The 19,078-nt window shown below is 62.4% G+C and overlaps 1 protein-coding gene across 4 annotated transcripts; it reads right to left on the bottom strand.

Annotated features, from left to right (window-relative positions):
- Positions 1-2,450: 2,450 nt before the first annotated feature.
- Positions 2,451-18,441, bottom strand: RBBP8NL (RBBP8 N-terminal like). 4 transcript variants are annotated; one of them, XM_070421358.1, is made up of 14 exons: positions 18,395-18,441; positions 12,738-12,849; positions 11,792-11,834; positions 11,307-11,402; positions 8,494-8,606; positions 7,949-8,021; positions 7,355-7,506; positions 7,183-7,262; positions 6,829-6,986; positions 5,654-6,368; positions 5,313-5,445; positions 4,808-4,878; positions 4,582-4,717; positions 2,451-3,053 (listed from the first exon to the last, which is right to left on the bottom strand). In XM_070421358.1, the coding sequence occupies exons 2-14, from the start codon at positions 12,796-12,798 to the stop codon at positions 3,034-3,036; spliced, it is 1,851 nt and encodes a 616-aa protein (XP_070277459.1). In that variant the 5' UTR covers positions 12,799-12,849; positions 18,395-18,441; the 3' UTR covers positions 2,451-3,033. The 4 variants fall into 4 exon arrangements, with proteins under 4 accessions (XP_070277459.1, XP_070277457.1, XP_070277460.1 ...); XM_070421356.1 differs by having other exon boundaries at positions 4,808-4,995; positions 5,319-5,445; XM_070421359.1 differs by having other exon boundaries at positions 5,319-5,445.
- Between the last annotated feature and the right edge of the window lie 637 nt (positions 18,442-19,078).

Genomic DNA, 19,078 nt, shown 5'->3' with positions numbered 1-19,078 from the left:
TCGCGGGGTCTGCCCCGGGGTGGAGCAGTGGCGGCGGCCTGGCGGCCGCGGCGACAGGGCTGCAATTCCAGTCCCCGCCTCAGAAGCTGGGCTCTTGCTGGGCTGCGGCGTTTGTGGTCAGTCTCCGTCGAGCCTGCGCCTTTAGGCTCCAGTGCACTTCCTCTTGGGTGTGTGCCGGTGCAGGGGCTGAAGCTGTGCCTCCTGCCGTGTGGGAGGCCCCTCAGTTTGCAAACTGCCATCTCTGTCACTTCTGGGAGCCCCAAGGCTCCCCGAATGGCCGGTGGTGCCACCTGGCCTCCCTGGTTGGCTGAAGAAGAGACAGAGGGTCTGAGTGGAGAAGGGTGTGGGGTGACAGGCAGGCTGGGACAGGCCTGCACTTCCCTCAGCAGCAAAGTGCCTATGCTTCAGTGTTCTGCACCCGGGTTCCCCTGACTTCAGAGCCCAGGGCTTCCTGCCCAGGTGCTGCCTTCTGGAGCCCCAGCTTTCCCCCTGCGGGCTCACTTATCCATACAGTGCGGAGTGTGACTCAACTCCAGGTATTGTCAGGATGAAGCTGGCCCCGATGTCACCAGCGCTGGGTTGCCATGTGCTGGAAGCTGGGCATTTGCTGTTTGGTTATACAGCCCAGTGAATGATGTGGGTGTGCTGCCCATTGCCTCTGCAGCTCCTGTCTCAGGAGGAGGCGGGCATCGACCTGCACCAGGGAAACGGTTGGCAAGTTTCTGGTTTTGAGGGACATGAAGAGTCATCACCATCATCAATCAGGGCCCGCTGCATGGCCCCTTACCCACCTTTCACCTTGGCGTATCCCTCCTAGTGACCTCATTTGCCAGCACAGGCAGGCCCACCCACTGCCCAGCCTGTCCTTTCCTTTCCCTCTGCCCTTTCAAAGTGCCCAAGAGGCTTCACCACCCAGGCCTGCAAGTCGGATGGGAATGGAGGTTTTTTTGTTGGTTTGTATTTTTTTGTTTTTGTTAGTCCTCACCAGAGGATATTTTTTCTATTGGTTTTTAGAGAGTGGAAGGGAGGGGGAGACACAGAGAGAGAGAGAGAGAAAAACATCGATATGATGTGAGAGAGACACATTGATTGGTTGCCTCCCTCATCCAGTACTGGGGATTTAGCCTGCAACTGAGGTACATGACCTTGATGGGAATTGAACCCGAGATGCTTCGGTGCCCAGGCTGACACTTGAACCACTTAGCCACACTGGCTGGGGCCACAGGTTCTGTTTTATTTGATTTTGGGAAAATCAAAACCATCTTTAACAGCTGGGAGAGTTCACGGGCACCTGCACACAGACATCCCTAGACTTCTCTCTTGGGGATTTAGTCTCTGGTCTCTCAGAATAAGGTGGGGAGCAGTGCCCTCGTTAGTCAGGTTTGCTCCCCCAGGCCTCATCAAGCCCAGTTATTGCCCCATGTCCTGCCTTTGTCTTGGAAAGAGCAGTCCTCAAATTTCATGTGCAGGGAAATTGCCCTTTAGAGCTTCTTTTTCATTAAATATTTTTATTGATTTCAGAGAGGGAGGGAGAGAGGGAGAGATAGAAACATCAATGATGATGGAGAATCATCGATCGGCTGCCTCCCGCACGCCCCACACTGGGGACCAAGGCTGCAACCCAGGCATGTGCCCTTGACTGGAATTGAACCCAGAACCCTTCAGTCCGTAGGCCGACGCTCTATCCACTGAGCAACACCAGCCAGAAGCCACTTGGAGCTTAAATCCTGATCCAGCGGGCCTGGGTGGGCCCAGGAACCGTGTAAAGTCCTTTCCTGGAGGCCTCTGAGACACACCCTCTTAAAGAGACAACGGCCTGGGGGGCAGAATAGCCTGATGCCGAGGGTGGAGTACTGGGTGGGCTGCCCTGTGGTCATGCAGAGGGCTGACCAGTCAGTGGCAGGTGTGGGGCCAGGGGCTCAGGTGTCAGTGAGGAGGGGCTGTGCACATTCTCTGTTCCCTGGCCACCCCCAGAGAGTACCTGTGCCTGAAACGCTTTGCTGGTTTTGACTGCCCTCCTGTAAGGGAGTGACGTCCTTGGCCCTGAACGCAATCAAGAGCCTCTTGAGTCACTTCACTTGCCCAGGCAGGTGTTGGCCCGGCTGACCCTGACCCTGACCCTGCTAGCCACATAGGCCATCCTTCTTTGCACCTTTATTCTCCCAGCACCCTGAGGACCCTATCTGGGAAGGCCTCTCGCCACTGCCTTTCAGCCTCCCTGAGCCCTTGGACTACCTAAGGGGTGGGCAAACTTTTTGACTCGAGGGCCACAATGGGTTCTTAAACTGGATCGGAGGGCCGGAACAAAAGCATGGATGGGGTGTTTGTGTGAACTAATATAAATTCAAAGTAAACATCATTACATAAAAGGGTATGGTCTTTTTTTTTTTTTTAGTTTTATTCATTTCAAACGGGCCGCGGCCTGCGGGCTGTAGTTTGCCCATGGCTGGTAGGCCCTCAATGCCCAGCGTCTGTATGCAGGATTCCACGAGGGGGCGCTGGAGACCGATGCTTGCAGCTCCGTTGCCCCTCAGGGAAGGAGTGGCCAAGAGTGCAGGGCCCTTGGAGTCTGGGATGCCAGTGGAGTAGGGCGGGCGGGGAGGGATGGGGCTGGTGAGGGGCGCTGCCCGGTAAGGGCTGTCTGTGTGCTGCAGGGGTGGGGCTGGGCTAGGGCCTGAGGATCCCTGCCTCCTGTGCTTCTCAACTCCTGTTCCCCGCAAGGGAGAAGGTGCGGGGGAGAAGGTGGGATGATAGGTCCAGCCAGTCATCAAGATGCGTAGAGAAGAAGGGTTCCAAAACCCAGCTATAGACTCCTTCTCGGCCTTCCCAGCCCCTCTGGACATGGCCAGGATTCAATCTCCTTCCCCCTGAGCTGGGCTGGGCTGGTGGTGTGGGCTGTCCTGGCCTCGGTGGGCAGAGCGCGATAGGGCTCCTCCCAGATGCTGTTGCTGGGTGAGGGGCTGTCGTCCTTGGGGTCTTGGGCTCCTGGGCCCTTCAGCTGGCCTCAGGGGCTCCCCCGGGATTCCTTCTCCCTCAGGACAGCTTCTTGGAGGCTGTGGGAAGTGGACTGAGGTTAGGCTGGGACGCCCGGCGGTGGCCTCGTGGGTCCTCCCTTGAGATGACACGGGGCTCTCCCCAGGGCCTCGAGGGCAGTCTCTGGCAGGGAACTCAGAGCCCACCTGGCAGAGGTGACTTGTGCTGACAGCGGCAGACCCAGAGCCGCAGCGGCTCCATTGGAATTTGGTGGAAGCGTGGACCCTCTCCCCAGGCGTGCAACCCGGAGGCCGGCCCAGCCCTGGCCCCCCACCTCACTGCTTTGCAGAGAGAGGGCCTGGCACATTTTGGATAACCTGCCCTGATGGGGAAAGGCTCTCAGGATCCCGAGACACTGGCTGGGTGCCTCCGTGGGCCTGCCTTCGGCCGGGGCCACAGGGGAGGGTGTCAGATCCTTAGGACCCTCGCAGGGGGTACCTGCCAGTAAGCCCCAGGCTTGTCTCTGATGTGGAACAAGATTCAGACCTGGGTCAGAACCAGGTTGGAATCCTGACCCCGTGTACCAGTTTTGTGACCTTGGGTGAGTTCCCTCACCTCTCTGTGCCTCAGTTTCCCCACCTGTGAGGCAGTGAGGTCCATCACTGGGCAGGGTCATGAGGCCCAGAGGCAGTGATGACTGGACACTGCTGACACCCTCCATGGGCATAAGCTACAGGGCGCTACTGCTGGTGCTGAGCCGTGTGGCACTGTGCCTGGCACATCGTGGTGTGGGCCACAAGCTGGGCAAAGGCCCTGTTCTCACTGACCACCAGTGTGGGCGTTGTGAGGTGTCGGTGCCTGACGGGGAGCCCCTGCACTGGTCCAGGTGGGAGGACCAGGGTTGGGCAGCTCAGCTCCAAGTGCAGGGTGGGGCAGACACCTGTGCGCCCCTATGGACTGTGCCTACCAGGACTGGGCCAAATCATGCCCAGCAGGAAGTGCCTGGAAATCAGGCAGGTGTGCTGGCCTCCTCCACGGCTCGCCCGAGCAAACACGGCTCTCGGGCACCTTCCCAGCAACAATGGCGCATTGTGGCAGCCAAGCCGGGCCTGCCTAGTGGCAGACCTGTTCGGACAAACACCAGGGCGGCATCCATTATTAGCTTATGCGTTCAGTCTCTCTGGCACCTGGCCAAAGCTGCCTTTGTGGCCAGAGCAGGAAGTGGGGGTGTCCTGGTACCCTCGGGCTGGGGCCTCTGCTCTTGCTGCCCTGTTAGGAGGAGCCAGGCCCACAGGCACCACACATTTGAGCAGCCCCCACTTCCCCAGTGGAACAAACACACCCCACGCATCAAGGTGGCCAAAAGGGTCCAGGAGTCCACCCCTCCAGGTTGAAGGGCCTGGCCGGGGCTCCCGTGAGGAGGAAGTGGACCAGGAATCACCCAGGCCCGACCCCTGGCCCCTCCTCTTAAGGGTCCTGCTCTGGGAGAGCTCCAAAGACTGGTTTCAGGGTCTGGGTTCCAGTCAATTGGAGGATGCCATTCCCCAAGGTGGGGTGGGGGTGTTGGGGCTGTGGGACTCCCCACCCCCCACTGCCCTGGGCCCATACCTTTGTCCCACAGGTCAGAGGACTGGACCCACTTCCTCTTCTGCTGCAGGCCCTGCCCGGGTTCCTTGGTGCAGAAGCACCGGGGCCCCTCCCCCGGGGTGCTGGATGTGGCCCCCGCCTCTGGGCTCAGGCCCACCTGCGGGGTGAGGGAGTATGGTCAGGGCCAGGACCCTCCCCCGAGCCTGGGAAGCCCTAGCTTGGGGCCCCACCTGAGCCTGGGACCCACCTCACTGTCCGAGGCGTCTGGCTCATCCAGCTTGTCCGACAGCGGCCACTGTGCCTGGGCCTTGCTGAGCTCTGCGGGGTGCAGGGCGTGGGTCAGGCCAGGCTGGTGGCCCGGGAGTCTGGTGGAAGCAGGCCTCGTTCTAGCCTGCCAGACCAGGATGAGTGGCAACAACTCTGCAGATGAGGAAACTGAGGCACAGAGGGGTGCAGTAACCTGCCCTAGGGTCCAGCGCCTGCACAATGACCCCACCAGCTGGGGTGTCCCCTGGCTTGACCACTGTAATGGGAAACCCACATCCTGCCCCCAGACTCTAATTGCTAGGGCCCTTTCCTTCACTGCCTGTGGTCAGAGACACACCTGTCCAGACCCCCACCTCCCTTCTAGGTCTGCCTGTGGGGACCCTAGGGTTTGGCCTGTCAGGCCCACACTCAGCTGGTGCTGACCACTGCACATCCCTCCTCTCCTGGGGCCACATTTGCTGGGCTCTCATGACCCCGACACTCACCCTTACCTGGGTGGCCATTGGCATCTGGACTCTGTGGGTGGGGGGACGGTTTTGGCCTCTCTCTGGACTCATCTCCTGTCCTGCCTGGAGACGGCAGGCTAGGCTGGGGCTCTGGGAGAGGATGTGGGGAGTCCTGAGGGGAAGCACGTCGGTGGCTTGAATTCATTTGGGGAGACTGTCTTGCCCCCCAACCCAGCCTTGGGCACAGCCTTCGGGACCCTGGCTGGGCTCAGCTGGAGGGTCAGCTGCCCTGCGCGTGAGCGTCAGGAACAGGCTTTCTCACTGGGCCCAGCTGCTGGCCTGGTGTGGGCACATGAGGCAAGACCAGGGCTGGGCCTCACCTCGGGCAGGGGGGCCGCTTCTGGCCCTGGTGCTCTGGTCCCCTTGGTGCCATTGCTTCGCCCCCAAGGTCCAGACTGGGCAAGTGGCTTTGCCCCCTGGGGTGGCCCAGGGCTGGGAGTGTGGGCAGTTTTGGGGCTGAACCTCCTTGGCCGGCCCACGGGCTTGTGGGCATCCCGGCCCCGCCCCCACTCAGAGAGGTCCAGGGGCTTGTCTGGAACAAGGTCCTCTGTGACTGTGGCCTCCTGTCCCCTGGGGCTGCCAGGGCCTGTGGGCTGCTGGTGCCGCCTCCTGGGCAGGGCTGCCCCAGCCACCTCGCCCTCTGACCCCTCAGAGTCAGAACAGATTGGAGGGGAGGGTGGCGTCTCCCCTGGCCTGGGAGGCCCCCTCATCCTGGCACTGCCAGCCTGTCCTCGTGCCTGCAGCTGCTGGGCCAGGAGCAGGCTCAGTGCTCCCTCTAGCCGAGGATCCCGCATGTCCACCAGGGTGCCCGGTGGGCCCAGTAGCCCCGAGGGCACCTCCCAGGCCTCTGCCTCTCTGGCCTTCAGGATCTGGGGCTGGGGACCGCCAGGGGCTGCGGCGGGGGCCTGGGGGCTGCTTTTGGGGCTCCGAAGGTGCAGGGACCGAGGGCGATTCAGGAGGCAGAGGTGGTCAGTCTGGAGGGCGTGCTTCAGGGACTTGTGGGGACTGGCAGAGGCCTGAGACGCCCGCAGGAAGCTGGGGTGGGAAGAAGCCCAATGACAGGGGCTCACGGTCAACCCCATGTCCCAGGGGAGGCCCCGAGAGGTGAGGAGAGCGGGCTAGGTCAGGGGGAAGGTAGGGGAGAGGGTGGGTTCCTGGCCCCCTCCCTCCTCCCAGCTCTGGAGGCCAAGCCATGTGACCTGGAGCCTGGGGCTCTGTGGCCTCTCCCCTTTTGGGCATCAGCTACCTGCCCTCACTGGAGCGCTGGCTCCACCTCTCCCCCCAGCCCCCCACCCGTCCTGGCTGTTCAGGAGGGTCCCCGTGGGGACTTCGTGATGGGCAGAGTATCCAGGAAAGCAAAGCCTTGGGAGGGCAAGAGCTCCTGCCGTGCCATGGAGGGGCTCCTGGCCACTGCCCCCCTCTCAAAGGTGGGACTAGATTGGGACAGGTGCTCAGCTGAGGTCACTCCTGGTGGTGGCTGTGGGCAGAACCTCACCTGTCCAGGGAGAGGCTGTGCTCGTAAGGCGGGCTGGGTGGGCTGCTCTGGGCAGAGGGCGTTCCATTGGCGGAGCCCCGGTCAGCGGAGCAGGCCCAGGCCCCCGGCCGCACCACGGCAATGGTCCCGTGTAGCTGGTTGGAGATATGCTGGGGGCTCTGCACAGGGTGGGCATGGTCAGCCTGGGTGGGGCTGGCTGGTGCCCTCTGCCCTTGCTCTTTGTGGGACCCACCGGCTCTGAGCCTTGCCTCCACCCATGTTGAATGGAGCTCAGGGGTCCCTGTCTGTCCCAGAGGACAGCGCGTGGCATGTGGCTGGGGCTGGGAGAGGTGGCTTGGGGTCCCTTGTTCTCACCATGTCTGAGGTCCGTGGCTCGGGCAGGTTGGCACCCTGGGAGATTTTGGCCACTGGAGACATCCTGTGCTCCAGCTTTTCTGTGGGAGGAAACGTATTGGATGGCTCAGCCCCTGCCCAGAGGCCCCCTGGCCTGGGATGCCACCCCCGCACCCCCGCAGCCTCACAGCACCTTCTCCCCGTGGACTGGCATCCAGGGGGTGGTCCTCGGCCTCCTCGTGGCCTCCTGGCAGCTTCTCGGTGCTGGCCTTCCAGGGGCCCGGGGAGATGAGCAGTGGGGGTGAGGAGGGGTCCGAGGAGCTCTCCCTGCACTGGGGCTTGGGTCTGTCTCCCGAGGGGAGGGGAGAGGGAGGGCAGTGCCCCCAGACACAATCAGAAAGGCCAGGGTGTCCTCCTGGGGGCCAAGCCACCACTGCAGAAGGACCCAGGTGACCCAGAAAGAGGGCCCTTGACACCACCCGAGATGTGCCCCCAGGTGCAGAGCCCCGAGTGGCAGAGCGGCTGGCCTACTGGGGACCATCCCTGTTTCTAAGGGGTCCACTGGGCTCCTGTCCATTTACAAGGCACCTGTGCTGGTTGCTCTGAGGTCCGGAGTTGGCTCTGTGGTGAGTGGCCATGGGACACCCACCCCAGCACTGGGCTGGTCCCCCACAGGGTCCTGTGCCCCATGCTGTGCCCCTGGTGCCCCATGGATGTGTGGCGGTGCCTGCTGTGAGCTGGGTATAGGGATCAGGGTGCTCAGGCGCCTGGTGCCTTCCCCACTCACCCTAGGCCCCGAAGCCGGGCCACCTCTTCCTTCAAGGTCTCATTCTCCTCCTGCAGTCGGGTCATCTCATTGGCTGCAAAGACACTGATTAGCGAAGGACTGGGGGTCCTCACAGCCCCGGGAAGTCTCCCTTGTTGTCCTGTCCCCAGGCCAGGGCCTGGCATAGCAGGTGCCCCATGCATGCTTGCTGCCTGAGGGGATGGTTGGATGTGACTGACTAAACTGCGCCAGCCTTAAGGCTGAGGAAAGCGATGGGGACCTTGTCCCGGGAATGTCCCCCAAGGTAAAGGGGGCCTGCTCTCCTCACGTGGGGCCTCAGGGGCCTCTCGTCATCGCAGGAGGGGGGAGTTGAGGCCGAGAGGGCAGGGGACTGATGGATGAGGGATGTGCCAGGGCCAGCTGGGGCTTCGCATCATTTGTCTGTAAATTGGGGTGTGGGGTGACCATCGGACAGAGGATCACCTTCCCTCTTTCCCTGTGATGCCATGTCAGGCTGAGCAGGCCCTGGGGTCATGGCCCACAGAAGGGGACAGCAGGCGGCTCACTGAGGATGAAGAGGTGCTGCAGGTTCTGGAGGAGGGAGCTCTCGAACTCCTGCTGCTTCTTCCTGGCCAGCTCCTGGGTGACAGTGCAGCGGTCGCACAGGCCGGCCCGCAGCCTGTGGCGTGGGGGAGGCAAGAGGTCACTCTGAGGAGGCAGACTGAGGCTCATCGAAGGGCTGGGACCCTCCAGGGATGTGCCCCTGCCTTTCCCAAACTGTGGAAGCCTGCCCCAACCCCTAAGTTTGGGAAGGAACCTTGAAAATACAGTTTACTTAAGGCTCTGAGAAGTCCTGCAGGGAAGGTGGGGGAAAGCTGTCTGGTTTAGTTTTACCCTAGAGCTTCGCAAACGCATCCACAGACCCCTTGTCTCCCCCCCCCCCCCCCCCCCATCAGGAGAATGGTCAGGCGGTGGCCGAGTTCTGGCTCACCATGCCCCAGCACCTGGCTCACCTGTGCCCCAGCATCTGGCTCTCCTGTTCTCCAGCACCAGGCTCACCTGTTCTCCAGCACCTGGCTCACCTGTGCCCCAGCACCTGGCTCACCTGTTCTCCAGCACCAGGCTCACCTGTGCCCCAGCATCTGGCTCACCTGTGCCCCAGCACCTGGCTCACCTGTGCCCCAGCATCTGGCTCACCTGTGCCCCAGCACCTGGCTCACCTGTTCTCCAGCACCTGGCTCTCCTGTGCCCCAGCACCTGGCTCACCTGTTCTCCAGCACCTGGCTCACCTGTGCCCCAGCATCTGGCTCACCTATTCTCTAGCACCAGGCTTACCTGTTCTCCAGCACCTGGCTCACCTGTGCCCCAGCACCTGGCTCACCTGTTCTCCAGCACCTGGCTCACCTGTGCCCCAGCATCTGGCTCACCTGTGCCCCAGCATCTGGCTCACCTGTTCTCTAGCACCTGGCTCACCTGTTCTCTAGCACCAGGCTCACCTGGTCTCCAGCACCTGGCTCACCTGTTCTCCAGCACCTGGCTCACCTGTTCTCCAGCACCTGGCTCACCTGTGCCCCAGCACCTGGCTCACCTGTTCTCCAGCACCTGGCTCACCTGTTCTCCAGCACCTGGCTCTCCTGTGCCCCAGCACCTGGCTCTCCTGTGCCCCAGCACCTGGCTCACCTGTTCTCCAGCACCTGGCTCACCTGTTCTCCAGCACCTGGCTCACCTGTGCCCCAGCACCTGGCTCACCTGTTCTCTAGCACCTGGCTCACCTGTTCTCCAGCACCTGGCTCACCTGTTCTCCAGCACCTGGCTCTCCTGTGCCCCAGCACCTGGCTCACCTGTTCTCCAGCACCTGGCTCACCTGTTCTCCAGCACCTGGCTCTCCTGTGCCCCAGCACCTGGCTCACCTGTTCTCTAGCACCTGGCTCTCCTGTACCCCAGCACCTGGCTCACCTGTTCTCCAGCACCTGGCTCACCTGTTCTCCAGCACCTGGCTCACCTGTGCCCCAGCACCTGGCTCACCTGTGCCCCAGCATCTGGCTCACCTGTGCCCCAGCACCTGGCTCACCTGTTCTCCAGCACCTGGCTCTCCTGTGCCCCAGCACCTGGCTCACCTGTTCTCCAGCACCTGGCTCACCTGTGCCCCAGCATCTGGCTCACCTATTCTCTAGCACCAGGCTTACCTGTTCTCCAGCACCTGGCTCACCTGTGCCCCAGCACCTGGCTCACCTGTTCTCCAGCACCTGGCTCACCTGTGCCCCAGCATCTGGCTCACCTGTGCCCCAGCATCTGGCTCACCTGTTCTCTAGCACCTGGCTCACCTGTTCTCTAGCACCAGGCTCACCTGGTCTCCAGCACCTGGCTCACCTGTTCTCCAGCACCTGGCTCACCTGTTCTCCAGCACCTGGCTCACCTGTGCCCCAGCACCTGGCTCACCTGTTCTCCAGCACCTGGCTCACCTGTTCTCCAGCACCTGGCTCTCCTGTGCCCCAGCACCTGGCTCTCCTGTGCCCCAGCACCTGGCTCACCTGTTCTCCAGCACCTGGCTCACCTGTTCTCCAGCACCTGGCTCACCTGTGCCCCAGCACCTGGCTCACCTGTTCTCTAGCACCTGGCTCACCTGTTCTCCAGCACCTGGCTCACCTGTTCTCCAGCACCTGGCTCTCCTGTGCCCCAGCACCTGGCTCACCTGTTCTCCAGCACCTGGCTCACCTGTTCTCCAGCACCTGGCTCTCCTGTGCCCCAGCACCTGGCTCACCTGTTCTCTAGCACCTGGCTCTCCTGTACCCCAGCACCTGGCTCACCTGTTCTCCAGCACCTGGCTCACCTGTTCTCCAGCACCTGGCTCACCTGTGCCCCAGCACCTGGCTCACCTGTGCCCCAGCACCTGGCTCACCTGTTCTCCAGCACCTGGCTCACCTGTGCCCCAGCACCTGGCTCACCTGTTCTCCAGCACCTGGCTCACCTGTTCTCCAGCACCTGGCTCACCTGTGCCCCAGCACCTGGCTACCTGTTCTCCAGCACCTGGCTCACCTGTTCTCCAGCACCTGGCTCACCTGTTCTCCAGCACCTGGCTCACCTGTTCTCCAGCACCTGGCTCACCTGTGCCCCAGCACCTGGCTACCTGTTCTCCAGCACCTGGCTACCTGTTCTCCAGCACCTGGCTCACCTGTGCCCCAGCACCTGGCTCACCTGTTCTCCAGCACCTGGCTCACCTGTTCTCCAGCACCTGGCTCTCCTGTGCCCCAGCACCTGGCTCTCCTGTGCCCCAGCACCTGGCTCTCCTGTGCCCCAGCACCTGGCTCACCTGTGCCCCAGCACCTGGCTCACCTGTGCCCCAGCACCTGGCTCACCTGTTCTCCAGCACCTGGCTCACCTGTTCTCCAGCACCCGCACGTTGTCTTTCAGAGCCTTCTGCTGCTCCCTGAGCTGGTGGTTCTTGGCACAGAGCTCCTCTACCCTTTGGGCATCCCTGTGTGGGGGGGGAACCAACGAGATGGGGTTTCTCTCTTGCCACCTGCAGTTCTCTCTTGCTACAGAACTGAGCCCCATCTGAGGCCCTCCCCTCAGTTCTCGATGTCTCATGACGTGTGTTCCCACTGATAATTGTTGGTACTGCAGGCGCCTTGAGTGGATGTGGCTTGCCCAGACCCATGGAGGGTCCCAGTGCTGGCTCACCAGCTATTGGATGCATGACATGGGCCAGTGGCTCCCTCCCTCCTGCCCATGCGGAGCCTGTTTCCCTTTGTACATGGCGGGTTGGAGGGGTGGGGGCTCCCTGCATTTGGGAGGATGAAGCGAGTGACTGGTGAGCTGCTGTCCTTCGCATCCGTTCCTACTGGGCCAGACCGTCTGACTCACCGGCACCGCTCCGAGTTCAGTTCTAGAAGCTTGTTCTGCAGGCCTGGAGGGTGGAGGAAGGGGTGGAGGTTCAGGCCCAGCTGTGCAGGCAGCCCCTGCAGCAGAGCCCAGGGCACCTCCGGTTCTTCTCCACACCCGCACCCCTGATGGGTCGCCTCACTGACTCAGTCTCGGGACTGCTCAGGACCGCTGCTCTGGGCCCAGTGTCTCCCTTCCCCATGGGGGCTCTGACTCTGCCGTCTGTCTGGAGGTTGGTTGGAACCACCTAGCCAGGTCCTGGGAGGGGCATTCACTTTGGGTGCAGCTAATATTGAAGTAAAATGGGCTCTTGCGGGGGGACCCTGGCAGACTCCTCCATGCCCCAAGCAGACCTGCCTCTCTAAATCTCTGGGGAGGTGACCCAGGCCCTTTGGGACCTCTGGGGGGTGCTTGTGGGATGGTTGGCCTCAGGAGGGTCTGGCCAGGGCCCAGGGGCCCAGGGAATGGAGGCACAGGTGTGTGGGCGGGGCAGAGCTCAGCCTGGTGTCCAGGAGTAAAACGGAGGATTTCAGATCAATGCCCCGGATGGGCCTCCGGACTCGTGAGCTCCCATTCTTAGAGAGGGGCCTTGCTTCGGGGGACGCCGAGACCCCTGCCCTGAGCGAAGGAGGCTCCTGGCTCTCTGCAGCGGGCCTGGCTTTTTATTTCCACTCGGCCTGGGCTGACTGCTGGGAGAAGCCCTGCAGGGCACACTTGGGGTGCTGATCTGAGGCTGGTCACCTGGCCACGTGGATGCTCTGGGCTCTGAGGCATTGCTCCCTTCTGGGCCTGGAAGGCGAGGTCCTAGGTTTGGAGGCGATGTGTGGGAGCACCCTGGCCTGGCCTCGGCTCTTAGGCCACTGGTCCAGGTGAGAGCCACCTGTGGAGACCGGCCCCACCCCCACCCGCCCTGCCCCCGCGCACTCACCCAGGACCTCCTTCTCATGGATGTCCTTCAGCCTGTTTAGGGACTCCATGAAGCTCTCCATGGCCCTCAGGTGCAGGATGCCCCTCGGTCCTACTGCCCCTCTGTTCCCAGCCTGTGGAGCAGGAGGTGGGAGAGGGGCTCTTTGGCTTGGGAAGGGCCTATGGGCTGTAGGGTCCAGTCATGGGCCACTGCCTGGAGAGGGGCTAGGTGCTGGCCCCATGGGTGTTGGTGGAGTGTCCTGTCTGTGGGCCACCCCCACCCCCCACTGGGTCATGTCCACACTGAGGACCCAGTGGGCTCCTCTACACTGTCCTGCTCTTAGCTTTCATACTTCGGGGGAACTTGGAGGGGACAGGAGGGATGGGGCCTGTCCATTCAATATCCACCACCTAATCCCGGCCTCCCGCAGGCATGTCCCCTACTCTCCGCCCCCCCCCCCCATGGCTGCAGATTGGACCCAGGCCTGGGAGGCTGGACCCCTCGTCAGGAGCCTTGGCTGGGCCCGGCCTGCAGTGGCTCAGAGCACCCACGTCATGCTCCACGAGCCCATTAGCCGGCTGTGACATGCAACCCCCTCTGGGGAACTCTCTCCGGAACCTCCTTCCGTGAGGGGTGGGGGCACTGCCAGCTATGGGGTGTCAAGGGCCGCCAAGGCTCAGGCCTCAGCACGGGCCCCCTCACGCAGTCTGGTGTGCTCTGTCCTGGCGTGGTAGTGTGCGCACGTGCACTGTGTGTGTGTGCGCACATGTGCGCACATGTGTATGTGTGTGTACGTGTGTGTGCGTGTGCGTGTGTGCGCGTGTCACGGTGCTGAGGCCCAGCGCTCTCTGTGCCCACCTCGAGTCTGAGTAGTTGTGGATGCTAATTTTGACCCCAGGTCTACATTTACTGAGGCTGAGCCAAGCCCCCTGCATGCCCGCTGCAGGGGTGGGGTCTGTGGCCAGCTCCCTGGGGCCCTGAGTCTCATAAAGAGCAGAAGGATCCTGTCCTGCCTGCCCGAGGCCAGAGACCTCTTCCCTCTGGGTCTTGCCTCCGGGCCACGGTGAGGTGGCCCCTTCTGGTCCTCAGCCTGAGGAGCCCTGGGGGCCCCTGAACCCTGAGAACAGACAGCCAGGCTCCTGTAACTCCAGAACCCTCTCCTCCGGCCGCCCGCACTGACCCCTCAGTAGCAACTGTTGGCGGGACTTCTACTTATGCCCAGAATTTCACCTTTCCCTCCTTGCCACCCCTCACTGGGCCCAAGCCACCATGGGACCAAGTTGCATCTCCCGGGCCACTGCACCTGGCTTCCTGCCTCTGCCCGGCCCCAGCATGCACTCTGCACAGCGCAGCCCCTTGAAACCTCTGCTCAGAATCCCCCCTCGGCTGGCCTGAGTTCTCGCCAAGTCCACAGAAGGGGGCGTGGTCTCATTTGCATTTCAAAGGTTGCCCTGAGGATGTCTGAGTTCGCAGCAGCACCCTACAAAACAGCCCCAAACTGGAAAACCCCAAATGCCAACTGCCAGATGTCCCTGGCCAGAGGAATGCCCCCAGCCCCCACTGCCGTCACTGAGTGACGCGGGAGCAGAGCGGAAAGCCAGCCTGCTGCTTTGGGCTCTCGGAAGTGGGGGTGGCAGGTGCCATGGGGTCACAAGGCCTGAATGGAGCAGGTCTTATGACCCCAAGAGAAGCCAGGGGCAGCAAGCACAGGGCTAGGACTGCCACCGGGAAACACCAGGAGTCTGGCTCTCAGCCGGGCCCTTGAACCTGAGTCAAAGAACAGTGGGAAGCCTGTACTTCTGTACGGGAGACAGCCCGGCTGGAGGACAGGTGAGATCCTGTGCCCTGCAGTCCAAGGAGCCGGCTGCGCAGGGCCTGGGGGTGTGGTGGAGGGTGGAGCAGCAGGAAGGCCAGGCTCCCCAAACTCGTTTACCAGACTTGCCTGGGCTGCGGGAAGTGGGGGTGCCCGCATGGTGACTCTGTGTCAGATGATGAAGGAAAGATGCTGCATTCAGGAGGCCGGGGAGGCCAGGGCTGGAGCAGAAGGGGTATAAATGGGATCGGCCAGTTTCCTGAGCGCTGTACACACCGTCACTTTCATGACAGTCCAACCCTGACCACACCGTAAAGAGTCCACTCTCCAGATGGGGAAACTGAGGCCCCAACAGATCATGTCACCCTCCCCAGCTGCCCAGTGGAGGCGGAACCCAGGGTTTGAACATTCTCTGAGGGCTGTGGATGCTGCGCCCTCACCTCATGGGGACAAAGGACATGTCCTAGTCGTCCCGCTGTGCTCACTGTGCTGACCTCACCTCATGGTGGGGCCCCCGAAGGTAAGACTTTGAACTGGGGCCTCCATGGGCTCAGGTCTCTAGCAGGAGGGTGAGGAGGGCCGGGGAGGGGCTGAGCCGCAGCGCCTGAAATTCCACCCAGACCTGCCTGACAGGTGCCTCTTCCCTCCAGCAGCTGTGGTGGCCGTGGGCTGTGGGCTGTGGGCTGGGCCAACGCCCATAAAGGAGGCGCCCAAGGAAGCCCTTGGTGTCATGGGCCGGGAGAAGCCTGTGTGGGCTCTGGGTCCAAGCAAGAGGCAAACATTGGTCCTGAAGAGGTCACTGTGGTGCCCTCTGCTGGGTGCCACCCCTGCCCCTCCAGGCTCCTCTTTGTGCCCCAAACTGCCCTGCCAGCCCTCCGGGCTGCTTTCTCTCAGGGTCCCCAAAGGACGGCAGGAGACACCCTGCATGCTGGGCAGGGGAACAGCATGGACAAGGGTCCTGGGGCAGGCCTGTGCGGGTGGCTGACAGCAAAGTTGGAGTCTCCTGTCTACACACATAGTCCAGGGCCACCCAGCCCCTGTGGCAGTGCCATGGGGACAGTGTGACTTTCCCAGGAGGGCAGGTGACCGAGTGCATTGTCTGAGGCGAAGTGGACAGTCAGCCTCCAGGGGCACTGTGGGTAGCATGGCCCTGGGTTGTAGCTTCCTGCTGGGAGGTCAGCGGGCCTCCCTATCATGCTGGCTCTGTGTCTGCCAGGAGTGCCCAGGGCAGTGGGGGCTGGGGGTTCAGAGAACTCTGGAGGCCTGTGCACAGGAGAGGTTGGCCTGAGCTGCTCTCGGGGGTGGGGCTTGGAAGCAAAGACCTGAGTTGTGCTCCTTAGGGCCCCAGACAGGCCAGGGCTCCCCAGCCCTCCACCTCTGGATGCCCAGGCTGCAAAGCTTCCACTGGGGCTGAGCCCCTGGAAGGGCAGGTGGGCAGGCCATGCTGAGTCAGCCAGGCCAGATCGATAAAGACATGGGGGTCCAAGCCATAAGCCTACAGCCCTGGTAGCGGCCCTGTCCTACCTTTACCTTCTGTGCAAACTTGGGCTAGTGGTTTTACCTCTCAGAGCCTCAGTTTCCTCATCTGGGGGTAACACTACCTTTCATATCAGGGACTGTGAGGCTCCTTCCCAGTAACACGTGCCCAGGGGATACCCATCCAGGTTAGATATGTCCAGGGGATGTCCGTCCAGGTTGTATATGTCCAGGGGACGCCCGTCCAGGTTGTATATGTCCAGGGGACGCCCGTCCAGCTGAGACATGCTCAGCCCAGTGCCTGGCAGGCTGAGCGCTCAGTTGACTACAAATGGAGACCCTGTGTCCCCCGCCTGCAGTCTTCCGATAGTGCCTCCCTCACATGCGACCCCAGGCACTGCCATTTCTGCTTACAGGAGCCCCTCTCCTCTTGGGCCAGTTCAGGCCCCATTGCCACGAAGGCCCTTTACAGGAGGACACCGCCCCCCGCCCCAATTCAGAAATCTGTAGTGACGGTGCACACTGTATAGACACTTCAGGCCACTGAGTCTTGGTGGCTGTGCCCAGGGCAGGTGTCATCTGGCCCCTACGCAGGGAGGGCACTGAGGCCCCAGCTGTAGCCCCCAGCCTGGATTGGGCACTGTCAGGTTGAGCGGCAAAGCCCCAGGGGTGTGGTTTCTGGCCCTGCTCCTGGGCCAGCGGGGGTCCCTGGCTCCTCGCCCCCTCGCTGCCTCCCTGGCTGGGGCAGTCCTGCTTCAGCAGCCCTCGGTGCCGGAGCACTGTGGCCAGCCCGTATGCTGCTCCTTCTCCGCCATCGGTCTGTCTGTCTATCCACCTACCCACAAAACAACCATGACGATGCTGCAGTAGCAGCAGCTGCTGCTTCCTCATGCCCACTGTGCCAAGCATGCTGCCAGGGTTCTACATGCTTGCAGGGCACTAAAACGGTCCCAAAGCTTCTCTGAAGGAGTGTGGAGAGGTCACCGGATGTACCGTCCCCAAGTGACGGACCCTGACCTCCTGCTGGGCCTGCAAGGGGCCAGGCACGCCATCGGAGCCCACTGCACGTGCGGCATGGGGATTTGTGCACCCACTGCGTGCCCAGGCTCGGTGCGTGCGGCCATCTGAGGAGGTGCTCATTGGCCCGCTCCACAGGCTCCGGCCCTGAGTCCTTGTCCACCCTCTGAGGGGGCCTCTGCGCGGCTGGGCAGTCACTCACCTGGCTGAGCCTCAGTGTCCCTCTCCACACAGACAGAGGTGAGCTCTGTCCCTTGCTCCTGGAGGAGGGGGTGGTCTTTGTCACCTCAAGCTGTCAAGACTCCTCAAACACAGTGGTCAGGGGCCATTCTGGGAGCCCCCACATGCCAGCACCCAATAGGTGCTCCATGCTGTGGCTCACTGGGTCTCATGCTTGCCCATGGAGTGGCCACGCCAACCCTGTTTATAGAGGAGCAAGAGAGGTTCACAAGGACACAGCCAGGGCAGAAATGGGGCCTCCTAATGACCCCTGGGCCAGCTCAGGGTGGAAGGTCATGTCCAGAGATGTGTCACTGCCAGGGAGGTTTCTAACGTCACCAAACACATAGACCCGTGACACACATGCACGCCTGATGCCCACACCCATACACATGGATCCTAATAACATCCTAACACATGTTAGAGCACATCCCAACACACGAGTGCCACACACACATGTGCTCCCCTCAGCCACCTCCCCCACCACGCACCCAGCACTGCCCTGGCCCAGGGAGAGCTGCACATGAGTGTGCATGCATGCACGTGTGCACACATAGTTGTGCATCCCACAAGCACGTGCACATGTGCACAGAGGAGCAGGACAGGGTGCTCCCAGGTGGGCTGAGGCTGCTTCTTGGCTCAGGTAACTGTGGGCCTTGCAACCTGACTTCCAGGGCATGGGCTACCTGCTGTACCCCTGAGGCCTCACTGGGGGAGGCTGAGCAGGACCCATGGCCCCCAGGAGCCCTCCCTTTGCCACTGCCTCCCCAGAGACACCAACGTTAGGGCAGCCGTGTCCCACAGCCCCGTGCCCCTCCTCACCCCCAGGGCTTCACCCTGCCCATGAGGACTCAGCTGTGGGGCAGATCCAGGATGAGGTGCCTGGCCAGCAGCCCATTCCTGGTGCCCCAGACCCTCACTCCCAGTCTTGACTCTGCACCCTGTCCCTGGCCAGGAAGCTCACTGGGCCCCCTTCCCCCTGGACGAGGCACCTCAGAACAGGTGGCTGCACCCCTCTTACCAGCCTGGCCAGCCCACCTCCTGCCCAGCAAGCAGGGGCTGGGGTGCCTTGGGTGACCCCACAGTGACCCCAGCCCCTCCCCTGCCTCCAGCGGCTGGAGCTGTGGGGTCCCGGGGGGCCCCGGGTACTCACATGGCCCCTCGCCCGCCCGTGTTGACCTCCGCGGACCTTCCTGCCCGAGATGGAGGCAGCAATGTGTGAACCTGCACAGGCAGCAAGACGCGACTTGGCCAAACCCGCCGGGCAGGTTCTGGGCTCTCCTTGCCAGGAGCAGAAAGGAGGCAGGGCCCAGAGCCGCCCAACGGGCTCTGCCATTGCAGAAAGTGGTGGAACAGGTCGGGTCTGACCCCACATAGAGCTGGGATTGTTTCTCCGTAACACGCATGGCCCACACCTCTGGCCAGTTAACAAGGAGACTCTGGGGCCTCCAACGTGGTGGGGGGGGGGGGGGGGGAAGGGGCGGGGAGGGCGCTGGGGTGGGGCAGGCAGGAGGCAGCTGGCTCCTCTCTTGTCGCCTTGGTGCAGGTGGGCAGCAGGGCCCTTCCTCCTCACATCCTGGCTGGCAGAGGGCTCACCTTTCTGGCCTCGGTTTCCCTGTCTGCAAACTGAGGATAAGGAGACAGGGCTTGTTCCCATGGGAGCTCAGGGGACGGAAATCTGGAGCTGCCATTGGAAGTGGCCCCACTGGGTCTGGGGGCTGCCCTGCCCAGTGGTGCCCCCTCTAGCTCTGGCTGAGGACAGCAGGCAGGCCTAGGAGTGGGGCAAGTTGGGGGGCCCAGTGGGGATGGGCCCAGGGGTTCTGCTCGGGTATGGAAG

The sequence above is a fragment of the Myotis yumanensis genome, unplaced genomic scaffold (assembly GCF_028538775.1).
Source record: "Myotis yumanensis isolate MYYU_CA2020_CCGP unplaced genomic scaffold, mMyoYum1.0.hap1 SCAF_7, whole genome shotgun sequence".
NCBI classification, from domain to species: Eukaryota; Metazoa; Chordata; class Mammalia; order Chiroptera; family Vespertilionidae; genus Myotis; species Myotis yumanensis.
Note: the sequence above shows the minus strand (reverse complement) of the source record. Positions and strands in the feature narration are given on the sequence as shown.